The 14,042-nt window shown below is 48.4% G+C and overlaps 1 protein-coding gene and 1 long non-coding RNA gene across 3 annotated transcripts in view; both read left to right on the top strand.

Moving 5' to 3' along the window:
* Positions 1-6,371: 6,371 nt before the first annotated feature.
* On the top strand, positions 6,372-9,822 carry LOC121015966 (uncharacterized). The gene is made up of 3 exons (XR_005784063.1): positions 6,372-6,841; positions 9,389-9,468; positions 9,742-9,822. It is a non-coding gene; the product is annotated as an uncharacterized LOC121015966 (long non-coding RNA).
* A 46-nt stretch (positions 9,823-9,868) lies between these two features.
* Positions 9,869-14,042, top strand: part of GUCY2D (guanylate cyclase 2D, retinal) — a 15,371-nt gene continuing 11,197 nt past the window's right edge. The window contains exons 1-3 of one of the 2 annotated variants that reach the window (XR_005784061.1): positions 9,869-10,125; positions 10,484-11,198; positions 11,305-11,609. Coding sequence is in view for 1 of the 2 variants with exons in the window: in XM_040453308.1 (XP_040309242.1) it covers positions 10,493-11,198; positions 11,305-11,609 (1,011 nt within the window). In the remaining variant the exon portion in view is untranslated. The remainder of the gene's footprint in view (positions 10,126-10,483; positions 11,199-11,304; positions 11,610-14,042) is intronic. The other variant, XM_040453308.1, reaches the window with a different exon arrangement.

Here is a 14,042-nt window from a genome sequence, read left to right as displayed (position 1 = left end):
ACTATATATTACACATAACATATTATATAATATATTACTATATATTATATATAACATATATTACTATATATTACACATAACATATTATATATTACTATATATTACACATAACATATTATATAATATATTACTATATATTACACATAACATATTATATAATATATTACCATATATTATACATAACATATTATATAATATATTACCATATATTATATATGACATAAATATATAATGTGTATAAATATAAATTATATAATATTTATAAGTAGATTAATACATATATTTTTTAATCCGGAACTAAAATTCTAGAATTTAGAGTCTGGTTGGGGGTGGGATGAGTGGAAAGGAGGAAAGAGAAGTGTCAAAAGCTACACCTGTTAGATGACTGTCATCAAAAAGACAAGAAGTGTTGGTGAAAATGTGGAGAAAGGGGGACCCTCGCACACTGCTGGTGGGAACGCAGACTGGTGCAGCCGCTGTGGAAAACGGTATGGAGGCTCCTGAGAAAATTAAAACTACCGTATGATCCAACGTTCCCACTTCTGGGTATTTAGCTGAAGAAAATGAAATCGCTATCTTGAAGAGTTCTCTGCACCTCTGTGTTCATTGCAGTGTGATTTACAATAGCCCGGATGAATGGATCAAAATTCGATACACACACACACACACACGCACACCCTGAAATATTACGTAGCTATAAAACAGAATGCAATCTTGTCATTTGTGACAACATAGATGGACCTGGAGGGGATTATGCTAAGTGACATAAATCAGACAGAGGAAGGCAAATACTGCATGATCTTGCTTACTTGTGGAATCTGAAAAAACCCAAAGTTATAGGGGCTCCTGCGTGGCTCAGTCAGTTAAGAGTCCAACTTCGGCTCAGGTCATCATCTCACGGCTCGTGAGTTCGAGCCCCGTGTTGGGCTCTGTGCTGACAGCTTGGAGCCCGGAGCCTGCTTCGGATTCTGTGTCTCCCTCTCTCTCTGCCCCTCCCCCACTCACACTCTGTCTGTCTGTCTGTCTGTCTCTCTCAAACATAAACATTTAAAAAAACACACAAAGATGCAGATACAGAGAACAGGTTGGTTGTTGCTGGGGACGAGTGTGGGGGAAGGACAAAGGGGGTGAATATGAGCAAAGGATTCAATCTTCCCATTATAAGATAAATCAGTCCCAGGGATGTAAAGCAGACTGGTCACTACAGTTAACAATTCCGTGCTGTGTATTTGCAAGTTGCTAAGGAGTAGATCTTAAAGTTTCTCACCATAAGAAAAAACATTTTTGAAGTTTATTAAAAAAAAAAAATTTAGTAGTTTCTACACCCAACGTGGGGCTTGAACTCATGACCCCGAGATAAAGAGTCACATGCTCTTTGGACTGAGTCAGCCAGGCACCCCAGGAAAAGAAATTTTTACATTCTGTGTGGTGATGGACGTCACAATATCACTGACTGTGATAACCATTTCAAACTGTGTACATGTACACAATCATTATGCTTTACACCTAAAAGGAATACAACGTGAGATGTCAACTACATCTCAGTTACAACACACACACACACACACACACACACACACACACAAGCCAAACCAAACTAATACAGTGAAAGAAGCAAGTGGTTTTTTTCCCTGTGGCAGGAACTGGGACAGGACTGGCTGCAAATGGTCACCAGAGAACCTTCTGAGGTGAGGAAAATGTCCTGTATCTTGGAATCTGAAACAGGCTCTGAGCTGTCAGCGCCGAGTCGGACGTGGGGCTCGAACCCACAGACCGTGAGATCACGACCTGAGCCAAATTCAGACGCTTAACCGACAGAGCCCCCCAGGCGCCCCTCAACAGCTGTGGTTGAAAAGAAAAACTACAGGGGCGCCTGGGGGGCTCAATCGGTTAAGCGTCCGACTCTGGACTTCCGCTCAGGTCACCACCTTCCCTATAGCGTGGTGGCCTGGGGACAACCAGACTGCTTACACGGTGGCTCTTACAACCTCACCTGAGCACCACCTCGGCCATAATCACAAGCCCGCCCAGAGCCGGAGGAAGGCAGATGGCACCTCTACCGGAAGAGCGCCTACGTCACCCTGTGGGGCCCGAGGGTGCTGGTGCCCGTCACAACAGCTCACAGCCCGCCCCCAGGCCAGCACATCCCCTTCCCCCTACAGACACCCCTTTCACAGACGGCACCAATCCAGCCTCTAGGGTTTTATCATTGAAATCAGGTCTGGATGCTGGATTCCATGGGGTGCCCTTCACCCATTTCCTGAAGCTCTGGGTGAGGGTGGGGGGGGGGTAGGGGAGTGAGAGGGTGAAGGGGGGCGCTGGTCCCTGTACCTGTCCTGGATTTCAAAAGAGATCACCCCAGCCCCATGGGGGAGGACAAGGGTTCCCATTGGACTCTAGCTTTGGGACATTCTTCCAGCATGCCCTGAACACTTCTGCAAGTATTAAAAGCCACGGGGAAACCCGGCTGAATGAGAAAGATCCAGAATCTGCCAGCCCAAGGTGCGGTCTGGCCTTTTCCCTGTGGCCCTCAATGGACTGGCTCTGCTACCTGGGGAATTGGGGAATTGGGGATTCCTTCTTCGGTCCCCTGGAACAGAACTTCATGAGCCCACTTAATATGCAGCTCCCTCCCCCCATAAATACAGCACAGTACTATAAATATTTTCTCTTATGGTTTTCTTTCTTTTTTAATTTTTATTAATTTTTTTTAAGTTTATTTATTTTGAGAGAGACAGCATGAGTGGAAGAGGGGCAGAAGGAGAGAGAGAGAGACAGAGAGAGAGAGAGACAGAGAGAATCCCAAGCAGGCTCCTCACTGCCAGCACGGAGCCCCACGTGGGCCTCGAACTCGTGAAACCGTGAGATCATGACCTGAGCTGAAACCAAGAGCCATCAGATGCTTCACCGATTGAGCCACCCCAGCTCCCCAAGCTGCATCCCTGCTACTCCTTGGCTCATGACCCCTTCCTCTGTCTTCAAAGACAACAGAATAGCATATTCCCAGTTGTCACATTGCTTCCTCGTATGGTACGTACATATTATGTAATATGTTATATTCTATATATTATGTATAATTGCGTTCTTATAAGGACACCTGTGATGGCATTTAGGACCACCTGGATCATCTCCCATCCCAAGGTCCTTCCCTTCATATACATTCAAACAGAGGAACGCTACTTAAGGAAATGAGGTAAATCTATATCCAAGAACATGGGAAAATGCCCAAGGTATATCATAAAGAGAAAAATAGAAATTAGCAGCGGCGCCTGGGTGGCTCAGTCGGTTGAGTGTCCGACTTCGGCTCGGGTCATGGCCTCACAGTTTGTGAGTTCGAGCCCCGCATCGGGCTCTGTGCTGACAGCCGGGAGCCTGCTTTGGATTCTGTGTCCCCCTCTCTCTCCGCCCCACCCCTGCTCACACACTGTCTCTCTCTCTCTCTCTCTCTCTCTCTCTCTCAAAAATAAATAAAGATTTAAAAAAATTAAAAAAAAGAAAGAAAGTAATAGCAACAACCAGTCAGAAGATATAACGGGAAACTCTATAAGAGCAATTGAAAGACAAATACCTTCCAGAAAACTTAATAAGAAACGCATCGAATCTATTTAAAGAGGAGTTTAAAACTTTTCATAAAGGGACTCTCGAACAAATCAGCCTATATGCCATATTCTTGCATCAAGAGATTGAACATTATAAAATAGAAACCTTCCATAAATCCATTTTTAAATTTGATACAATAACAGTGAAAGTCGTCGTGCTTTGGAATAAAATCCTAGACGAATTGATTGTAAAGGTTATATTCAAAAATTAATGCGTAGGAATAGCCAGGAAATTTCTGGAAAAGAAAAGCAATGAGACAGGGAAGGGGGTGGAGAGTAGCTCTATTACTTATTTTGAAATATTATTTCAGTAATGAAAACAGTATGTTACCGGTTCATATTAGACAGACTGACCAATGGAAGCGGAGAGAAAGTCCAGAAATCAATGCAGATAGATTCAGGAATGTCCTTTATGACGAATATGGGGGAGAATTAAATTACTCAGGAAATAAGAACAAGACAATTGGAGCCAGCAGAAGAAAATCACGCTGAATCCATAACTGATGGCAGACAAATTTCAAGGGGTCAAAGATTTAAACATCAAAAGTGAAATATAAGTCCTTGAAGGAAACAGTGGGAGAATTTGTTTATAACCTTGGCCTGGCCAAGGCTTGTTAAATAATGACCTGAAATCAAAAAAAATATTTAAAAAAATCTTAAAAGACACACGTAAAAACGTGCTTGTTGAAAACACACCCGTGTTAAAAGCAAACAAAACACACACACACACACACACACACACACACACACACGGGTAAAATATTTTTACATGTTTTTCATGCTTATTTATTTTGAGAGAGAGAGAGAGAGAAAGGGAGAGAGAGAATCCCAAGCAGGCTCTGCGTTGGTATCACAGAGCCCAACATAGGGCTCGATCTCACACATCGTGAGATCACAACCTGAGCCGACACCAAGAGTTGGTTGCCTAAGCAACTGAGCCACCCAGGCGCCCCAACACACTCTGGAAAATACTTTCGCAGATCATATCACAAATGTGTAATTCTCCTAACATTTAAAAAGCTCTAAAAAAAAAAAAACTGTAAGAAAGATACCAATAACCCAATAGAAAAGTGGTAAATACACCGACAATTCTCAGAATATGATATACAAATGGCTTATAAACACGCAGGCAGGGCAATTTATTGGAGCAGAGCTAGTCATAGGCAAACAGGTAACTGGTCAACCAGATGATGTGGCCTCCGTTCAGTGGAATACCATGTAGCTGTAACCATCTCTTATGAAACAAGACAGGAAAGGACCTCCAAGATCTGTCATCCAAATCAAAGAGCAAAGTATAGACCCGTGTTACCTTTTATGTCAAAGGGAACTGTAAGCAAATATGTCTTATTGGCTTGTGTACCTCGAAGGATCCCCGGAGGATAAATAACAATCTAACGGTGACTGCCTACTCAAAGGGGCAAACTAAGAGGGCACAGGGAGGGGGACTTTTCACAGTATTCTTTTTTAAATTTATTTTATTTTTAATCCTATGAAATGTTAAATGTGTTACCTTCTTACGCAACAAATACAAAATAAAATATTTTTGAGGAGAGAATTGAGAATTACATAAAATGATATATTTTCTTTCTTTTTTCTAACGTTTATTTATTTATTTTTTTTAAATTTTTTTTCAATGTTTTTATTTATTTTTGGGACAGAGAGAGACAGAGCATGAACGGGGGAGGGGCAGAGAGAGAGGGAGACACAGAATCGGAAACAGGCTCCAGGCTCCGAGCCATCAGCCCAGAGCCTGACGCGGGGCTCGAACTCACGGACCGCGAGATCGTGACCTGGCTGAAGCCGGATGCTTAACCGACTGCGCCACCCAGGCGCCCCACGTTTATTTATTTTTGAGAGAGAGAGAGAGAGAGAGAGAGAGCAGCAGAGGGGCAGAGAGAGAGAGGGAGACACAGAATCTGAAGCAGGCTCCAGGCTCTGAGGTGGCAGCACAGAGCCTGACTCAGGGCTCAACCCCATGAATGGTGAGATCATGACCTGAGCTGATGTCAGATGCTTAACTGACTTAGCCACCCGGGTGCCCCTCTCAAAGATTTTTTTTTTTTAAGCTTTATTTATTTAAGTAATCTATATGCCCAAAGTAGGATTTGAACCCACAACCTCAAGATCAAGAGTCACACGCTCTTCTGATTGGGCCACCCAGGAGTCCCCAAAAATGGTGGTTTAAAGTTCATTTTCTAATTGCATAGGGAAACACGATCTATTTCCATGTTCCCTCACCACTATTCTTTATGACAAACTGCAGTGTAAGCCTGGCTTTTGCCTTCTATTTTAGATTCAGCGTCCTTTTCTAACGCAACTTGAATTGTTTTTTAAGAATCAGACTCCCCCAGGACTTGCCTGCTACTCTCAGATTCAAGCCAAATTGGATAAAAAGTCCTTTCGCCTCATTTAAACTTTAAGGAAACATGGTTTTCCTCGTCTACTGCTGTAGCAGTTCCACAAACAGAAACTTCTCATTCCTTCTGTCAAGTCCAAATTTCATGACTCCATGGGGGGTGGGTGAGGGACTAAAAATCCCAGAAGAGGGACCTTTTCCCTTCTCTAAACAAGGAGAGGAGAACAAGGAGAGAAACCAAGACCTTCCAGAGGGGGCGCATCACCTGTGGCTGGGGTTATTTATAGGACTTGGATTTAAATTTAATTCTGCCCTCTGGTAACTCCAGTGGCACCTGCTACTTTAAGAGCTGGCCCCACCCCCTACGTAAGAGAGCTGTTTAGCTCCAGTGCGTACAGATCAAATGCAAGTTTAGCAGGCAAGACACGAGAAACATAAACAAGTTCTGCAATGGGTCCCTGGAAGAGGGGGGCCAGTGTGGTGGCTGGAGTCAGGCTGTGTCACCTGTGCACGAGGACCGGGATGGATTTAAACTATTCTGCCCCTAGAATATAAAATGGGGTGGCCGCTCCGAAAAACATTGCACATGTGGTCCGGCCATTCCTCTTCTAGGTACAGACTCAAAAGAATTGAATGCAGGGACTTAAATGGGTATTTGAACAGCCACGTTCACAATAGCCTAAAGGTAGAAGCAAGACAAGAGTCCCTGGACAGATGAATGACTAAGCACAATGTGGAATATGCACACAGTGGGATATCATTCAGCCTTTAAAAAGTAGGCAATTGTGACACCTGCTCCAATACGGATGTACCTTGAGTACATTACTCTGCGTGAAATAAGCAAGACATAAAAGGACAGATACGATAATGATCCCACTTCTACGAGGTACGTAGAGTGGTCAAAGTCATAGAGACTTTGAACGGTGGTTGCCAGGGCTGGGAGGAGGGGAGATGGGGAGTTATTGTTTACTGGGTATGGTGGTTCAGTTTGGGATGATGGAAAGTTTTAGGGATGGATAGTGGTGACAGTGAATATATTTCATGCTGTTGGATTGCACACGTAAAAATAGCTAAAATAGTAAATTTTATATTATGCACCTTTTGCCACAATAAAAAAAAAGTTTAAAAAAAGTTGGACAGTTAACCGACTGAGCCACCCAGGCACCCCTCAAAATGTTTTTTTTTAATTTTTAATGTTTATTTATTTTTGAGAGAGAGAGAGACAGAGTGTGAGTGGGGAGGGGCAGAGAGAGAGGGAGACACAGAATCCGAAGCAGGCTCCAGGCTCTGAGCTGTTAGCACAGAGCCCGACGCAGGGCTTGAACCCACAAACCATGAGATCATGACCTGAGCCGAAGTCAGACGCTTAACCGACTGAGCCACCCAGGCGCCCCTCAAAATATCTTATTTAAAACTTATTTAAGGGGCTCCTGGGTGGCTCAGTCGGGTAAGCATCAGACTCCTGATATCGTCCCAGGTCGTGATTTCACAGTTTGTGAGCTTGAGTCCCGCCAGAGTCAAGCTCTGCTCTGATAGCACGGAGCCTGCTTGGGATTCTCTCCCTCTCTCTCTCTCTCTCTCTCTCTCTCTCTTTCTCTCTCTCTGCCCCTCCACTGCTCTCTCTCGTTCTCTCTCTCTCTCTCAAAATAAATAAATAAACAATAAACTTAAAAAAATAAGTAACACTTATTTAAAATCCCTGAATATAGTGATCAAGTGTTCACCTCCGTGAGGTCTTAAAACTCTTCATTCGCATTGTATCCCTAGAGCCTAAAACAGTGCCTGTCACAGTGGAAATTCATGAGTGTTTTTTGAATGAATGAATGATTCCTTATTCAAGTTGCTCATGCACAAATAAATGTTTTTCCAAGGTCGTGCCTGCAAGTGGGGTTGCTTTGACTCTGCTAAGTGTTGCAAAAACCGCCCACCAATTTACATCTTCGTCACCAATATGAAGGGATTGCGTCTTCTTCTATTTGTACCAACATTTGCTATTCTCACACCTTATTTTTTGCCATCTGATAGATATTAAGGGTATTTCACTGTTTTATTGTGTACTTCCTTGAATATTAGTGAGGTTAAACATTTTTCCTTAGGCTTTTCTCATGACTTGCCTGTTCATATCATTTGCCCGTTTTTGTAGTGGGTTGTTTATCTCTTTCATATCATGTATGTTTGGGTATTCATCCTTTGTTAATGTTTTGCAACTATCTTCCTGTCTTTGGCTTATGTTTTCTCTTTGTTATATGCTTTTCTGACCAGAAATTTTTAAATTTTAAAATATTTTTAATCAAGTGTGTGGTTTTTGTTTGGTTGGTTTTTTTTTTTTTTTTTTTTTTTGTTCTCTTTTGTTTTTTAGTAATCACTACACCCAACATGGGGCTTGAACTCATGATCATGAGATTGAGAGTTGCATGCTCCTCTGACTGAGCCAGCTGGGCGCCCCCAGAAAGTTTAAATTTGATGTTTTCAAATGTGTCAGTGTTTCCCTTTATGGTTTGTACTTTATGCATCTTGTTTGAGAAATCCTTTCCTACTTTGAATTGATATAGGTATTCTCTTTTCATCCACACGTTTTTTATTAACTGTGTATTTGGAAGTAATTTTAAACTTACAAAACGCTGCAAAGATAAAAAAGGTACGAAGAACACTCCTATACCCCTTATCTAGTTCACCTCATTTTAACATTTTACCCATTCGTTTATTATTTGGTATATATAATATAAACAACATAGCAAATGTAATACATGTGATGTATAGTATATACATAGTATTTCTTAACTATTTGAAGGTAAGTTACGTACATTATGGTGCTTTACAGCTAAATGCTTTAGTGTGTATTTCCTATGAGTAGGGAGTCTCCTACATAACTATAGCACGTTTATCAACGTTATAAATTTACATTGATAAAATAACTTTATCAAATCTCCCATTCATATCCCAATTTTGTCAGCGGACATATTTGATGCTGATGTTCCCTATGGCATTTTTATAACCCCATAAGCCACTTAACCCTATAAACCCTATAACCTTATAGCAGTTTTAAAAACCCTATAGTGTAGGGTCCAAGCCAGGAGAAGGTGTTGCATTTAATCATCATGTCTTTTTTGCCTCCTTTAATCTGGAACAGTTCCTCAACTTTTCTTTATTTGTCTTTTAGAATACTGATGTTTTTGAAGAATACAGTCCCATCCCTGCCCCCCCCACCCCCTTTTTAGTAAAATGTTCCTCATTTTGTGTCTATCTGATGTTAGCTCGTGATTAGATTAGGCTTGATGAGAGCACTTTCAGCTGGACGTCTGCACAGCTGCAGTGATGTGCGATTTTGCATCCGCAATATTACGAAGATTGTGTCTTTCTCAGCGTATCACGTCTGGAGGCTGAATCTGTCTTAATTACCTTTGTCATCCAGACGTTATATTCTTTATCACAGGTAATTTTCACAACCACCTTCAGAGAGATTAAGCAACTTTCCCAAGTTCACCAAGCCAGGAAGGAGGAATTTGAACCCAGGTCTGCCCGAGCCCAGAGGTCTTTGCATTATTTCCTGGGGTTCTGCCTTCCCATAGGCCACAGGGACGGGTTTCTAGGCACAGAGAAGTGGAAATCGGAGAATCGAGGGTGGGCAGATGAGAGAAAAGGGTATCAGACTGGTTTGGGTCTGGGCTCCGGGGTTCAGACTTTGCCAGCCAAGGGATGGGGCTTGGCTTTGGCTGCCGAAAGTGGTAACAGGTGATTGGAGGGAATGAGACAGAGAACTCCCACCCTGAAACTGGTCACCCATAGGTGTCCAGGGGCACAACTCATCGCTTCCCAGGCTGAGAAGAGTAATGTGGCAGCAGCTTGAAAAGGCGAACCTGCAGGTGCTTTTGTTGGGGGGGGGGGTGTAGAGGGGAGGGGAGGGGGGCTGTTGAGAGGCATGGAGGAGAATCTGCTGGAGGCCTGGAAGCCGGGACAGCCTCCTCTGCAGGGAGCCCCATCCTCCACCAACTCCTCCCTGCCTGATTAAGGGACCTTAATCAGCTTGAGGAGATTAAGGACTCTGGACAGCTGTTCCCACACCCCCCGCCCCGGCCGGGCTGGCAAAGGAGACCTGTGGGAGGGCGCCAGAAGGGGGATCTGCCCCGTGACCCCTCACCCCGGGCCTGGGCCCGAGCCCCGGACTTTCCGGTGAGTGGCTAAGGCCCCTCCGCAGGCACGGATTCGGGTCCCCTTCTGCCCCAGATGGATCCAAGGAGGGCGTGGGCATGTCTCGGCTGACCCCAGACGGCCCTGATGAGGGAGGAGGGGCGGGCAAGAGGGGAACAGGAAGCAGGAGAAACGGGGTGTGGGGGGTGCGGCCATGCCCTTGACTCCCGTAGAGTCGTCCAAGCCAGAGGAGGGGGCTGTGGAAGTGGGGACATGCCCCGGGGTTAGTTGGGCTTTGAGAAGCTGGAGGTTGCGGACAGAACCCTAAGAGAGTTGTGCCCCCCTCCCCACCGCCCCCCCCCCCCCCCGGCCGCTCATCCGGCCCTGCTTATGCTCCCAGAAGCCGGCAATGACGGCGTGCGCCCTCCCCGCGGGTGGGTGTCCGGACCCCCGGCGCCGCGCCCCCGCGCGGCGGGTTCCATCCCCGCCCGGCGTCCCCCGGGCCCTGCCGCTGCTTCTGCTGCTCCTGCCGCCCTCCGCCCGGCCCGCCGTCTTCACAGTGGGGGTGCTGGGCCCCTGGGCCTGCGACCCCATCTTCGCGCGCGCCCGCCCGGACCTGGCCGCCCGCCTGGCCGCCGCCCGCCTGAACCACGACCCTGCCATGGCAGGGTCCCCCCGCTTCGAGGTCGCGCTGCTGCCCGAGCCGTGCCGGACGCCGGGCTCCCTGGGGGCGGTGTCGTCCGCGCTGGGCCGCGTCTCGGGCCTCGTGGGCCCGGTGAACCCCGCGGCCTGCCGGCCGGCCGAGCTCCTGGCCCAGGAGGCGGGGGTCACGCTGGTGCCCTGGGGCTGCCCCGGGACGCGGGCGGCGGGCACGACGGCCCCCGCGGTGACGCCCGCGGCGGACGCCCTCTACGCTCTCCTCCGCGCCTTCCGCTGGGCGCGCGTGGCCCTGGTCACCGCGCCCCAGGACCTGTGGGTGGAGGCGGGACGCGCCCTGTCCGCCGCGCTCAGGGCGCGGGGTCTGCCCGTTGCCCTGGTGACCACCATGGAGCCGTCGGACGTGTCCGGGGCCCGGGAGGCCCTGAGGAGGGTCCAGGACGGGCCCAGAGTCAGAGGTAGGCTCCGCCGCGGGGTGCGGGGTGCGGGGTGCGGGGAGGGAGGGGCGGGCGCGGCGGCGCGGGCAGCGGGGCGCAGCAGTGAGCCCGGGGTCTCGGTCCCCAGCCGTGATCATGGTGATGCACTCGGTGCTGCTGGGCGGCCGGGAGCAGCGCTGCCTGCTGGAGGCCGCCGAAGAGCTGGGCCTGGCCGACGGCTCCCTGGTCTTCCTGCCCTTTGACACGCTCCACTACGCCCTGTCACCGGGCCCCGAGGCCTTGGCCGCCCTGGCCAACAGCTCCCGGCTTCGCAGGGCCCACGATGCGGTGCTCACCCTCACGCGGCACTGTCCCCCCGGGGGCAGCGTGATGGACAGCCTGCGCAGGGCCCAGGAGCGCCAGGAGCTGCCCTCTGACCTGGATCTGCTGCAGGTAGAGGCACCTGGGAGGAGGGAAGAGGGGAGGAGGGGAGAGGGGAGAAGGGCATGGAGTCAACGGGAGACGGGAAGACGGAGGCAGTGGGGAGAGACTGAGAGAGCAAGCTCTACCTGTTCTGACGTTTCCTGGGTAAACAGAGGCGCTGGGCTTGCTTGGGGCATCTTGGTGTATTGGGATTGCTTCCAGAGTGTAGGCCAGGGGACCCCCTCCCCCCCCAAGCCCAGCTCCAAGGAGGAAACCCTAGTGAACGCTACACTGTGATGTCTTGCGGTCAGCTTCAAAGTGAACCCGCTTCCAACACCACTGGGACAGGCAGTCTATAATACACTGCTGGTGTGTGTGTGTGTGTGTGTTTTTTAATTTTTAAATGTTTATTTATGTTGGAGAAAGAGACAGAGTGTGAGCGGGGGAGGGGCAGAGAGCGAGGGAGACACAGAATCTGAAGCAGGCTCTGGGCTCCCAGCTGTCAGCACAGAGTTTGGGACTCGAACTCCCAAACCGCGAGATCATGACCTGAGCCGAAGTCGAAGTCGGGTGTTCAACCGACGGAGCCCCCCAGGTGCCCCTGCGCTGCTGGTGTTCGTAAGAGAACGGGACAGGAGGACAAAGGCAGATGCGACCTCCACGCCCAGTTTAGAGGTGTTTCCTCTGGGGCTTCGTCAGGTGGTCGTAACTTTTGGAGAGCCTTGACAAGCCTTGCGGGAAGCAGAAAGGACCCTAGGTGGAGCCAGGGGCTTCCATAATTATTTAGATCCACGGCTTACTGCCAACAACCCCAATACCCAGGATTCCCTGAGAATCCAGAATCCTGGGTCACACCATCTAACTAGAGACCGGTCACAAAAAGGGGAGGGCCTAGGGGCACCTGGGTGCCTCAGTCGGTTAAGCTTCCGACTTTGGCTCAGGTCATGGTCTCCCGGTCCATGAGTTCGAGCTCCACGTGGGAGCCTGCTTCAGATTCTGTGTCTCCCTCTCTCTCTCTCTCTCTCTCAAAAATAAATAAGCATTAAAAAAATTAAAAGAATTTAGATGGCAGTGGGCAGTAAACTAACCACCACAAAGACCTTCCTCAAAGGGTTGCACTTGAGAGAGGGCCGTGAATCAAGGGGGTGGGGGTTGGAATATTCCCCACCAATGCCCCTAGTCTCCTCCAAGAGGACCTGGGGTAGCCAGTGGGAGAAAGGATGGGAATAGTGAGCGAGAAGAGGAGAGCGAGGCGATTGGGGCAGCGGTGAGACTGGATGGGGGGCAGGTGGAGGAAGTGGTGACAAAAACCATCTTCAGTTCTCTGTAACTAGCACAGGTGAGACCCCGGGAGTTACCTTCGATTCCTCTTACCTCCCCCCTCCCACGCTAACCCTAACCCCCCCCACCGCCCCCCCCACCCATCCAGACATCACATCCTGTCAGTTTTACTTTTTAAAAGTCACTTGAATCGATCCTCGTTCTCTATTCTCACCGTCACTGCCCCGGTTCAGGCCGCAGCACCTCTGATCTAAAGCCTGAAACAAAATCTCCCCAAAAGGTCTCAGCTTCAATGCTCACCTGCCCCGGCCTTTCTCCACCCAACAATCAGTTCAAGCTTCAGACACCTGACAAATCTGACTGTGTCACACCCCTGTCCTGAGCCTCCCAGGGGCTTCCCTCGCCCTGGATAGATTACGGTCTCTTCAAAGGGCTTATCACGTCTCTCATGCCTTCCTCTCTCTTCCATCGTCCTTGAACTTCAGCCAGACGGAGCTACTCTGGTCTCCCTAAATGTGCCCGTCTCTCTTGCCTCTGTGCTGCTGGGCGCGCTCTTCCCTCTCCCCTGTCCCTCCCCTCCCACCAGATAACTGACTCACCCCCTCAAGGATGGTCACTTCTTCCGGAAGCCTTCTCCTCCTCCCTCAGCCTGGGTTGGGACCCTCCTTTCCTGTCTCTGCAGCTCCCTAATCACCCCTACCGGCACCCATGGCACTACCCTAACATCCCTGTCTCCCCAACTAGAAGAAAGGTTCCTTGGAACAGGGACTCTATCTCGTCAATATCTCAGTGTCACCTATTGCTTTACACACGCCTGGCACTGTGAGAGATGGGAACTGGGAAAAATAAGCTTGATCGCCTTGGGGAAAGACAAGAAGGAAAAATAGAAAATATAGAAGCCAACCAAAAGATAGGAAAGGAGGCTTTTAGGTAAATGAGAAATAATCATATTAAAGATATGAGCAAGGCAACCAACAGGAGGGGGAAGAGAGGAGCTGCAGGTGATGGAGAAGAGGAATAACCAAGGTTGAGAAGAGCCTAAGAACCCCCGAAAAGAGGGAAGGTCAATGGGGAGGAGGGGAGAGAAGAGAGCCAATAGGGAGAGAGGAGGAGAGAGCCAATGGGGAGAGAGGAAGAGAGAGCCAATGGGGAGAGGGGAGGAGAGAGCCAATGGGGAGAGAG

Source organism: Herpailurus yagouaroundi, unplaced genomic scaffold (assembly GCF_014898765.1).
Source record: "Herpailurus yagouaroundi ecotype Mexico unplaced genomic scaffold, PumYag 208, whole genome shotgun sequence".
In the NCBI taxonomy this organism is placed as follows: domain Eukaryota; kingdom Metazoa; phylum Chordata; class Mammalia; order Carnivora; family Felidae; genus Herpailurus; species Herpailurus yagouaroundi.
This window is presented reverse-complemented; position numbering and strand designations above follow the sequence as displayed.